Source organism: Ranitomeya variabilis, chromosome 3, assembly GCF_051348905.1.
Source record: "Ranitomeya variabilis isolate aRanVar5 chromosome 3, aRanVar5.hap1, whole genome shotgun sequence".
In the NCBI taxonomy this organism is placed as follows: domain Eukaryota; kingdom Metazoa; phylum Chordata; class Amphibia; order Anura; family Dendrobatidae; genus Ranitomeya; species Ranitomeya variabilis.
In genome coordinates this window covers 418,112,757-418,129,544 of record NC_135234.1, presented here as the reverse complement: position 1 = coordinate 418,129,544, position 16,788 = coordinate 418,112,757, and the positions used below count along the sequence as shown (strand labels likewise).

The 16,788-nt window shown below is 39.9% G+C and overlaps 1 protein-coding gene across 1 annotated transcript in view; it reads left to right on the top strand.

Moving 5' to 3' along the window:
• Nucleotides 1-16,788, top strand: part of PPM1E (protein phosphatase, Mg2+/Mn2+ dependent 1E) — a 296,538-nt gene that overhangs the window by 161,235 nt on the left and 118,515 nt on the right. Inside the window, exon 2 of the mRNA XM_077296341.1 lies at nt 12,557-12,675. Coding sequence (XP_077152456.1) covers nt 12,557-12,675 — 119 coding nt within the window. The remainder of the gene's footprint in view (nt 1-12,556; nt 12,676-16,788) is intronic.

The following is a 16,788-nucleotide window of genomic DNA, read 5'->3' as shown; positions in this document are numbered from 1 at the left end:
GGGTGGGGTTAGCTGTGGTATTGGGATTAGCTGTGGTGTGGGTGGGGTTAGCTGTGGTATTGGCGGGATTAGCTGTGGTATGGGTGGGGTTAGCTGTGGTATTGTGGGATTAGCTGTGGTGTGGGTGAGGTTAGCTGTGGTATTGGCGGGATTAGCTGTGGTGTGGGTGAGGTTAGCTGTGGTATTGGCGGGATTAGCTGTGGTGTGGGTGGGGTTAGCTGTGGTATTGGGATTAGCTGTGGTGTGGGTGGGGATAGCTGTGGTATTGGCGGTATTAGCTGTGGTGTGGGTGGGGTTAGCTGTGTTATTGGTGGGATTAGCTGTCGTGTGGGTGGGGTTAGCTGTGGTATTGGCGGGATTAGCTGTGGTGAGTGGGGTTAGCTGTGGTGTGGGTGGGGTTAGCTGTGGTATTGGCGGGATTAGCTGTGGTGTGGGTGGGGTTAGCTGTGGTATTGGGATTAGCTGTGGTGTGGGTGGGGTTAGCTGTGGTATTGGCGGGATTAGCTGTGGTGTGGGTGGGGTTAGCTGTGGTATTGTGGGATTAGCTGTGGTGTGGGTGAGGTTAGCTGTGGTATTGGCGGGATTAGCTGTGGTGTGGGTGAGGTTAGCTGTGGTATTGGCGGGATTAGCTGTGTGGGTGGGGTTAGCTGTGGTATTGGTGGGATTAGCTGTGGTGTTGGTGGGGTTAGCTGTGGTATTGGGATTAGCTGTGGTGTGGGTGGGGTTAGCTGTGGTATTGGCGGGATTAGCTGTGGTATGGGTGGGGTTAGCTTTCTCAGTTCTGCTTCAATCTAAATCTAAAAACTGTGAGTGTGACAGAACAGCTGCACCCAGTATACTAAATGATACATCGTTGGATTCAGCTTCTCTTTGCCTACATTACGCTGCTCTCAGATGAGGTATCAAAAACCTGCTGTCCGATTCCCTTTATGTGCGGTTCAAACAGGATCGTTAATACAAAATTAGATTTTTCCATTTACAAATGACCCTTTATTCATATGCACCATTTCATATTTTTATCTATATTACCAATATATTCTTTTCAATTACAGACACAATGTTTCTCGCTCTTTTACATTTGCAATAAGATATTAGCAAAAGTAACACTTTTTCTCTCAACATGTTTATGCTGTGGACGCTCCTGTACTGGGAATTGGTCCAGATAGCTTTTCCATTAAAAGCATTTTCTAATTCTCAAGTACATGATTGTTTTTGTGTGCTTCACCAAAAAATAGTTGGCATCCTACCACCTACTGATAATGGTTCTGAACCTGTGACACGCGGTTGAGCCCGGCAACTTTGGGGGAAATACTTCAAGAGGTGTCTGGCATACGTTGTATTGTTGTTGAATAAAACACGTCAATGTAGAATGGGAAAAGAAGAAAGACTGAATACAAGAGGAAAGGCAGGCAGAGGTTAGGACACTGAGGTAATTACCTTGTACAAGAGCCCATCCCAAAGCTCTTCTCAAGACTGAAGGTCAAATGTTGAATGTTTGTTTGAAAATCCTGAAGCTTTTCACTAAAGATTAACTGTGTTAAATGTTTCTTTTCCCCAAATAATAGTACACATGAAAATAACAAACTTTGTAATATACTGTATATCATTAGCAAATTATTCTTCTTTCTCCCTTTAGACAGATCATTCATTCTCAAAATTCTCATTGATAAAATCTGCTTTCAGGGAAAACGGGCATTCCCATTACTGAGATAGGAGAAGGCAGTTGGTTCTCATAAGGTTCTATGTAGAGGGAGGGAGGAGCTAGAGACCGATAGACATTCTGCTGCACGTGCTCCTGAAATGACAGTAATTATAATGAGTTGAAGGGGTTTTCTCATGAACAAAGTACACTTTAATCAATAGATCTTGGATTGCACAAGGGCACATTTATAAGATTATCTCGGGACAGAAACATTTTTTTAACCCATCCGATTGTGGAACTCATTTTAATTCTGGTATCTCCGCGTTGTCTTATCTATTAAAATGTTAAATGAATCTGATTGATAGGTGGCGTAATGTAAAAAAATGAAATCACCAGAGTTTCTTTTTTTGGTATCCGCAACATTGCAATAAAAAGAGACCAAAATGTTGTAGCTGCGGCAAAACAGTATCAGTAAAAAACGTCAACTCATGGTTCAAAAACAAATAAGCCCTCTTACATCCTCAGATCCCGAAAAATGAGAACGTTACAATGTTATGAGTCTCAGAAAATGGCAACAAAAGCAATTTTTTAGCTTTTTTACAAATTTCAGTCGTTTTTTTCACCGCTTAAATAAAAGTTAAATAAATGTTTGGTTTCTGCATACTTGTACTGACCTAGAGAACCATTGTGCCAGGTCAGTTTTACCATAAATTGAGCATGGTAAATAAAAAACCATCGTGGAATTGCTGGTTTTTGGGGTTATTTTTGCAGTTTCACCACTCTTGGAATTTGTTTCCTGTTTTCCAGTACACTATGTGGCAATATGAATGATGTCATTCAAAAGTACAACTTGTTCTGAAAAAAAAAAACAAGCCCTCATACGGCTATATGGCTCGAAAAGTAAAAAAAAAAAGCTATGGCTATTGAAAGAAGGGGGGGGGAATCGAAAAGTCACCTTGGAGTGAAAGGGTTAAATAATCCAAGTTTTTAAATAATCCGAGCTATGGGGCTAGCTATATTTTTAGAAATACTATAAAGAGGAAGTCCGGGCTGCAGCTGCTCTCACTTCCTCTTCATGTATGAAGACGGGGACAGTGACAATTGTTTACTTCTGTTCAAGTCAAAAGTCAAAACTGTTCCCTCTTGCGAGACTGATGTTACTATTAAGTTTGTTGCCTCATGTAAGACTATGTACCATCGGGCTCCTTCCTTCTTAGTGAGTAAAGTTGTTGAACCGACATCTATGTACTCTTGTGTAACTTCCGCCAAGCCTAAATGGCCAACCATTCTTCTACCAGGTGCCACTACATGTAATATTAAACATGGCCTATCACTCTATAGTCCTTCATAAAGGGCTTCTGTCGAACATCAACATCCAAATAAATCAACCCCATTACAGTCTTATAAACAAAGAGTTAATGGAAACTTTCCGTCTATTCCCAGTATTAAGATGTACAAACATAGTATTTGGCATTTAATGGTCAATCTAAAAAAATGTGTTCTCCACCCCTGAAAGACAAGGAGAGGCAAGGGGTGATGCAGAACTTGCAGGAATAATTGTTTGTTTCTGAGCTTCATCCTAATTAATATTCTGACAAATGGAATATATAAAGGCTAAAATGCTAAAAGCCTTATTGTTTTGTAATGCAAAATGTTGATTAATACCGAAATACAGAAAATCAGGAAAGGTACAGTGGTTCTAGTTTTATACATGAGATGCAGCCTATATATGTGGAACATAATTGTTCAAGGCCACATAGCTGCTATATTTAGAGCTTTTTCTGCGTCTGCATCCACGTAAGACTTTCATGCAAAGCCTTGAGAAAATATTGCTTGTTTTTGTCTGTGTTATATTTAGTTTTATAAAGAGCGCAGGAGGCTTCTGACAATGTATGGAGTTTGGATGTGATCCGGGGTCAGATCGCATAACTATAGCAATGATTACTGTGTATACATTTTCCGCTTTAGTGGCGATACTGTCCATTGATTCCATGTTGATGTTAGATGAATATCTATTATGGGCTAGAATGAAGTGCGTATGACGTAGCTATGACTCCGACATGAAAAACGTTCAATTTAACATTTTTAACAAAGGTGAATGGTACAAAAATTAGTTTGATGTGTTTTCTGGTAGATTTGGGGATTCTGCGTTGTATGATGACCAAGGATAGAGACCTAATTATTACTCCAGTGGAGCTCTAACTTTGTCTGGACACTTCTTTTGATCAGTGTAAAAATAATTGTTAAAGCATATTACTCATCAAAGGAGAATTTAGATTCCAAGTCCTCCAACCTCCGCTTTGCTGTGCAATAGGCAACAGTATATCTCTTCTATACATTATTCTGGCACTTAAAGCGAACCCGTCAGCAGGATTTTGCTAAGTAAACTACAGGCATTGTCAGGTTGGCAGTGTTATACTGATTAAAATTATACCTGAGGTGAAGAAATCAGTCTTGTGGTTCTTGTGTAATCAGTGTTAGAAGTTTTCAGCTAATGATATTCCTGTGCTTCGGGGCCTGACTGTAGGCAGAGTCTTAACTGCCTGCTCTAAGCCAGAGAAGCCAAGGAAAAACCTGCCCACAGGCCGCCCCAAAGCACAGACATGTTCCTCATCATAGGCAAAAAATTGAAATGGCTCCCCTACCTGCAGTTCAGTATAATTCCACGGTGAATAAATGTAGTTCCACCAATGTTATGGGGTTTTGTTCTTACAGCCATCTTTGTATTGTAATAGTAATCTGAAAATTTGATTTTCGATTTCAGTACAATTATGGTAATCCCAAACTTGCATAGATTATAATATTTTTTAAATTTTTTTTCTAGTAATGCAAAAAAAAATCCAGAAGTTTGTAAAAAAAAATAAAAATAATAATAATAATAATGTTGGTTTTTGTCACCATTTTCCAAGACCCGAAATGTTTTTATTTTAATTTTGACCAAGTGTTAGGGCTTATTGTTTTGCAATGTGAACTGAGATACTTATGTATATAAATTTGGGGTATATACAACATTTTGAACACTTTTTTTTATTGCATTTTATTAATTGAGCTAGGTGGCAAAATACCTGCAATTCTGGTGTTTGATTTTCTTTTTTTGTCACTTACTATAGGGGTTAAACAATTTAATATTTTCATAGACAGATTTGGTGATACTAAAAATGTTTATTTTTTGAATTTCTTCATTTGTAACTGGGAAAAGGGGGGTGATTACAGTTACAGTTTTAATATGTTTAAAAACTTTTTTTTTTCTTCTCTTTAATTTCTTTATTAGTCCCCTTAGAGAACTGCTACTTGCACTTGTCTGATTACTTGTTCTGTATACTACAGTACCACAGTATTGCAGTCTGTAGGACACAGACTGAACCTGTGGCTTAACTTCACAGGAGAGCCAAAATAGTAGCAATTGGGATCTTCAGCATACCCCTGGCTACAAAAACAACTAATGAATGCCCCATGGTTGCTGTTAAATAGTTAACATGAATCTGAACACCGCTCTAGCCCTTGCTGTTAGTGACACAGGTCTATTAGTGATGAGTGAACGTGCTCGGATAACGTGTTATCTCAGCATGCTTGGCTGTTTTCTGAGTATTTTGGGCATGCTTGGATAATATGTTTGAGTTCCAGTGGCTGCATGATTCGCGGCTGTTAGACAGCCACAACACATGAGGAGATTGCCTAGCAAACGGGCAATCCCTGCATGTGATCAGGCTGTCTAACAGACACGAATCATGAAGCTGCTGGACTCGACCATATTATCCAAGCATGCCCAAGATGTTTGGATAACACCCGAACATGGTTGGATAGCGCGTTATCTGATCACATTTGCTCATCGCTAATTTCTATGTAACATAGCTGACATCTGCTACATATGGCGCGGGCTCAGCTCCTAAGCCTGCGCTACATATTATCACTCTCTCCGTGCAGCATTTCAAAGTCAAGATTTTTGGTGGGGATCTCAGGTGGTGTAGATATCTCAAATCACCAATGGAGGTGAGATAGTCATCCTGCCTTATGGCAGTAGGGGTCCTAATAAGAGAAATTATAATTCATGATGCACTTCACATAATACGAGAGTATGAAAGAAATTGATAAAAAGAAAATTATTTGAGCAAAAATTAATGTAATATAGATTATTGAACAGTAGAAACAATTTATGTGACATAATTTTTTTGTTTTGTCATATTTAGAACACATTATGGCACAAAATTGGTAGATCTGCTCTTCTGGCCAATATCCACGGCAATCAGTAGATGCTTGGAGCAAATCCTTATATTCTGAGACAGTTGGTACAATGAATCAGGAACATTTAGCTTTTTTTTTCTTATGTGCACAGTTTTTATTTTAGAAGGATACATGTTTTCTCTAAGGATATCGGCAGTATGACTGCAGCATACCTACAGTATACAGATGGAATGGGTGGAATGTCTGAATGAAATGTAATCCTTTTTTTAAAAATTTTATCATAGCTACTAATTGATGGAAAAAGTCCATCATAATTTTCTCCCCAGCAGGTTAAAAATGCTGCAGTAAGAGTGTTATGTAACACCCACTCCGCATTTATAACCTAAAAGAATGCACTAGCAAACAATTTACTTCCCTAATGAGGTCTTTAGTGGCAATGAATCAGTTTTGAAAAAGCAACAAAAATGCAAGACAGGCGGAAATTGATGAGACCTAAAGCCATGATGCTGACATTTGCTGGTTATTCCTTATTTTTAGCAACGTGCAAGGTTTACTTATGAGGAACTCCCGATTTTCTTTTTTTTGTAACTCCGTCAATTAGTCTATAATTGTTGTGTCATTATTAGTGTGTTTCTATTCTGCAGTCTCAATTCAGTTGTATGACTACTTTATTGCTAATAATTACACAATTGATAAAATAGAAATCATTTACAGTGAGACCTCTTTAAAATAACAAAAAAAAACCTGCCTTTAAGAAGACCAAACCCTTTATCCGTCCAGATTTTGCTTGACATATTTTCAGTTCTGCCATATATTAAGCCTAACGGCAAAGTTAGCGGTCAAATTATAATTGTTTCACTTTATTGGTATAGTTAAAGAGGTAGCTCACTATTGGACAACCCATTATTACTGGGCCCAGGATGGTAAAAAAAAAAGAAAAGAGGAATGCGTGCCTCCTACACAGGCGTCACGCCCTCTGTAATGACAAGCAGGGGCATCATTTGAGGAAATGCTTATTTTCATGAATACAATTGAGTCTGCTATGTTCTTTGAGCTTTGATCTGTCACATTAGCCAAATGGCACAATATTTATGTCCCCATGTTGGTTAATAGGAGTACACATTTGTATCTGGAAAATAAGGAGACGCCATTTTTTATTCCTTCAAATCCATTACTGTTATGACTGCCAAAGCACATTCACACGAGTAACGAACATACCTGAATCTAACGGGTCCTGTTCAGACTAGGAAAAGCCCTTCTCTGACCCTGGTCTGTCCCTGCCTGACCACAGAGGTTGGCACCCTACAATAACTCAATGGCAACCTCAATCAATAGCGGATTACCCTGAATGTAAAGCGCCATGGAATAAATGGCGCTATAAAAATGAATAATAGTAAACTGTCCTTAGCAGCTCCTATGATTGCTATAGTAGCAGTTCTCTAAGGAATGTGGGAATCACACAAAACCTCTACAACCAACACAAAATACAGCAAAGTGAATGAATCCAACAAAGTCTCTCACCATCAGGAAACACCAGTAGGGGAAGATATTTAACCCCTTAGTGACCGAGCCAATTTTTACAATTCTGACTAGTGTCACTTTATGAGGTTATAGCTCTGGAGCGCTTCAACAGAGTCCCCTGATTCTGAGAATGTTTTTACGTGACTTCATGTTTCGTAAATTTGGCAAAAATTTTGAAATTTCAAACTTTTAATTTTGTGCTCTTAAATCAGAGAGTCGTATCACACAAAATAGTTAATAAATAACATTTCCCACATGTCAACTTTACATCAGCACAATTTTGGAAATTTTTTTTTTTTTTGGCTGCAATCGATGGCGGGCACCATGTCGCATTTGGAGAGCCCCTGATGTGCCTAAACAGTGGAAATCCCTCAATACTAACTTCAACCCTAACACAGCTTTAACCTCAACCCTAACCACAACCATAACACCACCCTAACCCAACACCACAACCCTAACCCCAACACCACAACCTTAACCCCAACTCTAACCCTAGCCCCAACCCTAACCACATCCCCAACCCTAACCCTACCTGCAAAGAATGGAAAAATAAAAAAATATTTATTTTAAATTTTTTTTATCCAACCAAGGGGGTGACAAATGGGGCTTTGATTTACTATGTTTTTTCTTTTGATCACTGTGATCAAAATGAACCAATATGAAAAATCTGCTATTGATGCCAGGTACCGGTCGGCCCCATTTTCGTCCTGGAAGATGGCGCCGGGGGACGGAGCAGGAAGATCCAGGGATGGCGGAGGTACTGTGGAGGCTCCGGGGATCCTGCTTTTCTCTCCTCTGATATACAGACAAAAAAGCGAAGGCAGGACACCAGTTCAGGGTGAAAAAATGCGGTTATTTAATTGCCCAAAATGGCGACGTTTCAGCTCAGGATTGTGAGCCTTTCTCAAGCCTAGATCATATTAGAGGAGAGAGAAGTGAATGGAAAATCTGACTTTTTTTTAGTGATCTCCTGTGACTGGAAACGTTAAAAAGAAACCCGAATCTTGTTTTTCGGGGTTTCATCTACCCCCGGTAGCTGAGACCCCGGAGATTTTCCGACACTGGGGGGCGCTATACCCTTATTTCTCAGCGCTGTTAAAAAGCAGTGCTGAGGAATAAAGCCCCTTAACTACCGCTGTTAAAAGGTGTAATGGCGTACGTTGAGGGGTTAAAGCTACACCCGAAAAGTGATAGGACAGACAAACAGAATAAATGAAAAACACTTGTTACCCAAAACCGACACCCAAAGAAAAGATATATCTGTTGTTGGAAAGAACCGCCGACCACAGAACCAAGGGTTCTGCTGTTAACTCTGTTACTGGTCAGTATTCTGGGGTTTCAATCTATGTCTAACCCTTCAATTTGAGGAACTCATTAGCCTTAAATTGTTTAGAATATGAATTATAATTCTTGTTAAAGGGGTTTTCCTTTATCAGGAAAATATATCCAAAATGCTCTAAAATACCTAAATTTACAAAAAGTTTAGATATTTGTCCTCCCTTGTTCCAGAGCCGGTTGCTTGAGACAAAGTGTTTTGTTTGCAGCAGTGCCGTCATGTCAACAGCATACATCACCACTGTAGCCAATTACTGAGCTCAGAAGCTCGTGCTGCCTAGCTAGATGTCTATTTCCTTGGGTAGGATTTATTGAATATCTTACCTACTATACATTTTTTACATTAAAATATTCCTATAACTTAGCAACCATTTCTGCATTGTGTGCTGTCCTTGTGGTTGAAACTTCCAAGTGATTGGGCCTTGATTTGATGCAGTGACTCATGATCCTCATGTTATTGATTGGATAATGTGACTCATGAGTGTCACGTCACTGGGGTAGCCATAAGGGATCTTTAGGTTAATGTAAGTCAATTTTCTAAAGCTTAGTTAAAAATCCCAGAAAGCCACAATTGCGTTTTTTTTCTTTTGGAATATCAGAATATGGAATATGTTGTAGCTAATATTTTAAAAATCATATTGAATTTTATGTTACCTATGAAAAGTTAACATTGAGATATCTTCAGTCTCATTCTTGTGGTTTCCAGAAATGATGACATGTTTAAACTTTATTCCGGAGGATTTTTCCTTGATTCTTCTGAGAGTATGAATTCCAGTATGTGAAATATATTGCTATTTGTGTTATTGTAATGAAGGTCTTTTAAACCTTCTTGCGCCCCTTCGTCTGGTAATGTATGCATGCCTGGAGGACACAGTCACACAGCTCTGATGCCGATATGGGAAATGACTTCTGCTAATGTCACAGTCCTGCTGTAGTCGCTGGATGAAATTACAAAGACCAGCTAGGATACTTTATCTTTTTTGCTAAAAGCAAATGTTCAAGCAGTTCTTGAACTGAATACTATTTATGGATCCCAGGGGAAATAAAAAAGAAATAAGAAATAAATCTCAGAAGACCCTTTATTTAATAACATGGTTTCTTCTAGAAGTGTTACCTGGGAAGGTGACACAACAGCTAGTGTTCCTGTCATTCAGAGACCCGGTCTCTGAAGATCCCTTGACACAACCTTACACTACTGAATTTTATAAAAAGCAAAGTACGGTACTTTAGTTAGATTTGCTAAGTTTCTTTTAGTGTTTGACCTTGAACCTGAGGTCAAAGAAAATATAAAATGGCAAGTTTAAAAAAAGGAAATGTGTTAAAGACTGGGCCTATTTTTTTATTGTTCACCCCACAGCAAACTTTTTCTGACTGGGGTTATAAGTCTTCGTTTTCGTTCAGACAAGCTAATTTTTACCGTCTGTATACTGTCTGTGTCCAAATGGAGTGTGTACAATAGAGTATGGACCAGTTCAAATTATTGGGGTAGATCAAATGAACATTCTTACATGTGGGCGGATGGTCCGGGTGTAAAAAGTTACTGATCCATTTTTTGGACGTCTTGAACATTAATCTCAATGGATTTGTGAAAGAAGTGGATGCTATATGGACCCATCTGTATGGCATCCAAATTTGCTGAATCAATTGTAATATCATAAGACACCGTATTCGGTCTTGTAAAAATCTTTTAATTGTTGATGTCATGCGAACGTCATAAGGATGTAAAATAGCTGACAAAAGGATGGCAATATGGATGAAGAACTGTCCTGTTTTTTCTGAATGAATAACTGACAATTTTACATATGTGTTCGCTGGGATGCAGGTTAGGTGGTTTAAGGGTTAATATGGATGGCCTCTCTTTGGGATCTTGGGAGGGTTTTTATAGCCTCATTGTGGGGTCATTCTCGGTCGTTTATAATGTCAGGTGAAGACCTTCGGTAACCACTACCCCAGCTACAGAGGACACAGAAAGGGAAATGCAGAGGACTCTTACCCGCAGGTACAAGGGGTCGAGGGTCCGGTGTCTATCGTAGGTATCAGCAGCCAGGAGCCGGGACCCGAGGAGAGTGGAGGTGCTCTGGAGTACTTTGCACCAACAAGACCTGCGGTCAAGTGACCGCACTTCAGAGAAGGGGGCGGAGCTACCGCAAAGCCCCACTGGGAGCCGACAGCAGCGTAGGAAAGAAAAAGTGAAGAGGAGGAAACAGTAGTCAGGTCAGCAAAGCAACAATGTCATACACTGAGAGGGCGGTGAGGTACAGCAGGAATAGTCAGAGGGAGGTCAGGACGTAGCCGAAGGTCATACACAAAGAGGGCGGCGAGGTACAGAATCAGCAGACAGAAGACTTTAACAGGGACGAGACCAGATCAAAAACCAAGCAGGCATACAGAGATAGGCACAAAGCACAGGCAGAACAGGGTAAGACACACTCAGCTCAGAGTATACCCAGTGAACCATGACAGTATGCTCGTCTGAAGCTGATCTTAGTCAATACATTATTGGAGCAATATGCACTAAATGCAGAGTCACACGTCTAATTTTTGATGTAAGTAAACCTGATAAACTAAAGTAAGCCATGTCCTGGTATGTTAACACAATCCACTTTTCATTGTCATTTTTTGGAAAGTGGCAAGAAGCAAGAAAAGTTGCATATTATTGTGCAAATATAGCCATTAGAATTTTCATATTTTTAATGTCACAAAAGTGGCACAGATTGATTAAATTTCCCACTTTAGTTTTTACCAAGGCTTCATGCTAAGTGCCCCCATTGTCTCCAAAACTTTTTCATCAGATCCCAATAAGTTGTTATTGATCCCTATGTCCTCTTGCAGTCAGCCAGATTGGTGTCTTGATTCTAAAACAGCAAGTCTATCCCTCCAAATTGTGTGATTTTTGCCTTAGACCTCATCCAAATGTCCACTTTTGGCATACACGGGCTAGCTGTGCATTTTACATCTAGCACTCATACCTATACTAGTGAACGAGGCTGTTCACATGTCCGTAATGGTCTATGCAGAATCATGGAGACATGTCTAATATCGATCCGAATGTTGGATCAAAATTGGCACTACAAGTCTACGTGCCCGTAAAAATTTATAAATAAATACTCGAACAACACTTGGATGCTCTCTAGAATGGTCTGATTTTTATGGACTGTTACATAGGAGGAGGTGTAAAAACTTTTTCACATACCAGAAAAACATGAAAATCTGACCAAATGCTGATGATAATAATTGATGACACTCAGTTTGTTTTTCTCGTATGTGAAATAAAATGCCATCTGAATGTGGTCTTAAACGTTGGAACTGAGGCTGAATAGAAAGAAAGCATTGGAGGAACATTGTTTTGCTAAAACCCGATGATAAAATTAATATCCTTTCAAAACATTATAAATAATGGTGATCCCAACAATTTCTACATCTTATTTCAATTGGCCAAATTCTGACCACATCTATGGCCACTTTAGTAACCTGGGTAATGTGCTGAACATTAGTGATGAAGGCAAACAGGTCTAACCTAATATTGTATACGAGGGCCACTAATAAAGCAAGTTCACGGTAATGAGCCTCACTCCTCAATATTAGATATGCATAAAAACTTTCAGCAACAATCGGATTCTTAGCAACTGCCGGTCCTCTTGTGACTACATCTGATTTCTCTGAAGAATGATGGGGAGAGTCAGGAATAGAAACCATAACTCAATCTCCTGGAAGAAGTCGAGCAGTCTGCTAACCTGTAATATAATTTGTTATGGAGCATAACTGTGGAATTGTATTTTGCCAGTTTTCCTTTGCCCTCTAGTTCCAGGAATCGTACAAAATAAATCACTTGTTAGGACTGTTTGACTAACGTCTCTTTCTGTCTCCTTTCTATAGTAATTGCCCATCTTTCCTGGCGGCTGCTTTGGCAAGGGCAACAGCTGATGAGATACTGCAAAGCGACCTGTCTGCATACTATGTACCAAAGCATGTCGATGGCACCGAAGGAATTATACGTAAGAAAATTATCCTTAACCTTTATATTGCACTTTCTAAATACATTTTGCATCTTTATGTCATTGTGCTGCATTTAAATGGTTACTTGAATAAAGCAGACGGATTAGGGCTATCTACCTAGAGACTGTTCTGTGGATTTATTTTTTAAAAACTGCAAGGATCAATTGTTTGTGTGTGCCTTGGACATAAAAAAAAACTTCCCGTTCCCTTTTTATCATGTCTGCTTGATGCTTTTTGAAGTTGTAATTTATTCTATAGAAGATATATACTAATAAGTATTAGACCACGGCGTAACCTCAGCTTGTATAGGTCTGGACGGCAGCGACAAACATTGTGAAATGTGGTGCTACCCAGTGTCACGGATACAAAATAGCTTGTTGCCAAAATCATGGCACTGACCAAAGCGGTATAAAACCAGGCATGTAAGGCCGTGTTCACATGTCCAGTAGTCATCCGTTAGAACCGGCTGCAATCCCTAGACAAAAAAGTTGTGCAGATTTAAATTTTTGGTCCTGCTAATGAAACTGATTTCAACTGGATCCATGTTTCTAAGATTGAAGTCTATGGAAAACGGATCTGTTACATAGCCTTTCGTTATTCTTTCATTGGAAACAGATCCGTTTTATGCTTAGTGGATCAGTTTCAAATGAAAGAAAAGAGATGGATCTCAATCTCAAGAAGATTGGTGAGTGCCATGGTGGTTTTCTTCGTTCGGGAACATTTTATCCATTATACACATAGAGATATGTGTAGTGAATAATTAGAAGGGTAATCTTTGGGGCATTTTTGACTTAGTAATACTAAGGAGATGTAATTAAAAGACTGCAGCCTGTACAAAAGATTTTGTAAGTAAGCACAATAGCTCCCCAGCTTGTGATCCCACTCCAAGTCATCAGACGTTCCCCCGAAATTGTTGCGATAATTGGAGGGTTGGGTGGAAAAGCTTTACAGTTCCAGAAATAGTATCTGCTTCATTGTTCCCCATATCTTTATGTAATTACAGCAATGTCTCTGTCTCCCCAGTGTTTCCCCAGGAATAACAGCACAGCAGTGCTATGCTCTCCCCAATAGTTATAGCCTACCTTCCCACTATTCCAACAGATGCCCCCTCAAATACACTCCTGTGATCTTCCCCCTTCTGGAAGGAATGTGAGCAGCTTTCCTTTGTAGCTGAATGAAGCTTCCTTCTTCTCTGCCATTCTCGGCTTACAGTGATTAAAGGGGACACACACAACTGCTATTTGTTGTAGTGGGCACCATCTGCTTTGCATGAGTGATCTGTGACTACTTCCTCTGGCAGCAATGTGCATAACATGTCAATAACATGTCTAATATGATATCTAGCTGTGTATATCCTAATAAAAAAAACTATGAGAATGCTTAAAGGGGTTTTCCACCTTAAATAATATTTTTTTTCTTCCTAAAAAAGGCAAGCAATTGGGGCTAAAATAATTTTTGCAATTGGGTTCCATTAAAAATGTTGCATCATTTTCCTCGTCTAGCCTTTGTGTTAGGGCTCGCTCACACTAGCGTACAGCATCTGATGATTCATGCGGATGCTATATGCAAACTCTGCAGCGAGCGTGAGACGAGAGTCATGTTACTGTGATCCGATTCTCTCGCATGCAACAATCGGATCACAGGTGCGGAGAAGATGGAGAACTTAATTTATCCATCTTGTCTATGTGAGTCAGCATATATTGGACTGCACTTGAATGACATCCGAGTGCGGTCCGATGTTTTGCACACACCAATAGATTTGTATGGGTGTGCGCCATCCTATATACGCTGCCAGTCGCATCATGCAGCGATTTTTTTTTTTCTCTCAGGTATGACAGGTTCTCCTACTTGTTAGTACAGCTTTCCTCACAAACTGCACAGCTCTCTGAGCCATAAAATGGCAGCTGATGGAGGAACATGTGACCAGACCTGTCCAACTGAAAACCTCACATTAGAAAACTGCTTTTCTATTGGGTCTGGTCAGCAGAGGAAACATAATTATATGCGAAACATAAATGATGTTGTGCAAAATATACAGTTAAGGTGGCACAGACGGAGTGGATTTTGAGCTAATACTGATAAATGCCACTAGATGGTGCTAGATGAACCATGGGATAAGAGCACAGAGTGAGGATAATACACAATATGTGCCACTAGGTGGTGCTAGTAAAAAAAAAGTTAAAATTTTGGAGCAGTGAGCATGGAACTGGAATAGAGCTGCTAAGACATACTATCACTGGCTCGCTGGCATTGATATCGGTGCTGGAACCTGTGACTTGATTGCGCATGCATGCATTGCATTACACGTTTTGTGTGCCTTTGTCAGACTTGGCACCCTGAATCTCCTGCTTTATTGTCTTCCAAATGTAGGTCTTGTCAATAAGACATTTGCAAGCAGTAGCGAGTGTCCCTGAAGCCAGAGAGATAAGTTATCTTACCATTGCTCAATGTTTCATTGGACAGATACACAATGGTATCTGTAGGCTGTGATTCCTGGCCCAATGTCTTTCCCTTTGTTTGAAATCAGGACATAAAAGCTTTTATTGGTGTGAAGGCCAAAGCTGGATTGTGACTGCTGGAAATTGTTGCAGAATATTTGTACACATTACTTGTGGCTTTCAATTATCTTCCATTCTGAGAAAAAAAAAAATTATGTGTAAGGCTACTTTCACACTAGCGTTAACTGCATTACGTCTCAAAACGTCTTTTTTCCGAAAAAACGCATCCAGCAAAAGTTTTTGCTGGATGCGTTTTTTCCCCATAGACTTGTATTGGCGACGTATTGCGACGGATTGGCATACGTCGTGTACGTTTTACGACGGATGCGTCGAAATTTGGCGATACGTCGTCGGCAAAAAACGTTGCTTGTAGCGTTTTTTGTCTCCGCCTAAAAAACGTGTCGCGACGCATCCTGCGGCATGCGTCGTTGGCTACAATGGAAGCCTATGAGCGACGGATGCGTCGGGACACGTCGTACGACGCAATGCAGCGCTGCAATACGTTTTTTTACACTGAGCATGCTTAGAAGCTGGATTTTGTTGCCAAATGGCCAGACACCCCCAAATCTATATAAACCTGGCCTGGGCCTTCAACCCCACATATATGGCCACGTATATACGTGGCACTTATATACGTGGCACTTAAATACGTGGCACTTAAATACGTGGCACTTATATACGTGATATGTGGCACTTAAATACGTGGCACTTAAATACGTGGCACTTAAATACGTGGCACTGAAATACGTGGCACTGAAATACGTGGCACTTATATACGTGGCACGTATTTAAGTGCCACGTATTTAAGTGCCACGTATTTAAGTGCCACGTATTTAAGTGCCACGTATTTAAGTGCCACGTATTTAAGTGCCACGTATTCAAGTGCCACGTATTTCAGTGCCACGTATTTAAGTGCCACGTATCACGTATATAAGTGCCACGAATTTAAGTGCCACGTATTTAAGTGCCACGTATTTAAGTGCCACGTATTTAAGTGCCACGTATTTAAGTGCCACGTATTTAAGTGCCACGTATTCAAGTGCCACGTATTTAAGTGCCACGTATTTAAGTGCCACGTATTTAAGTGCCACGTATTCAAGTGCCACGTATTTCAGTGCCACGTATTTAAGTGCCACGTATCACGTATATAAGTGCCACGAATTTAAGTGCCACGTATTTAAGTGCCACGTATTTAAGTGCCACGTATATAAGTGCCACGAATTTAAGTGCCACGTATTTAAGTGCCACGTATTTAAGTGCCACGTATATAAGTGCCACGTATATAAGTGCCACGTATTTAAGTGCAATCCTCACAAGAACACCTTCCATCGCTGCCACAAAACTAAAACCCTCAAAGATGGGCTGTAAAAACAGTAATTATATAGTTTTCCATATTTTCCAGTAGCCAATCAAATTTGGGAGCCTCCCATTTTAAAAACGGATCCGTCGTAAAAACGGATGCAACGGATGGTAAAAACGGATGCAACGTATGCAACGCATCCAGTATTTTCGACGGAAACGTTTAGCGGATTTGCGACGGATCCGTCGAAATGCTGTATGCGTGGCATACGTTTTTCACTTTTTTTGACGCATCCGTTTTTTCGGCAAAAAACG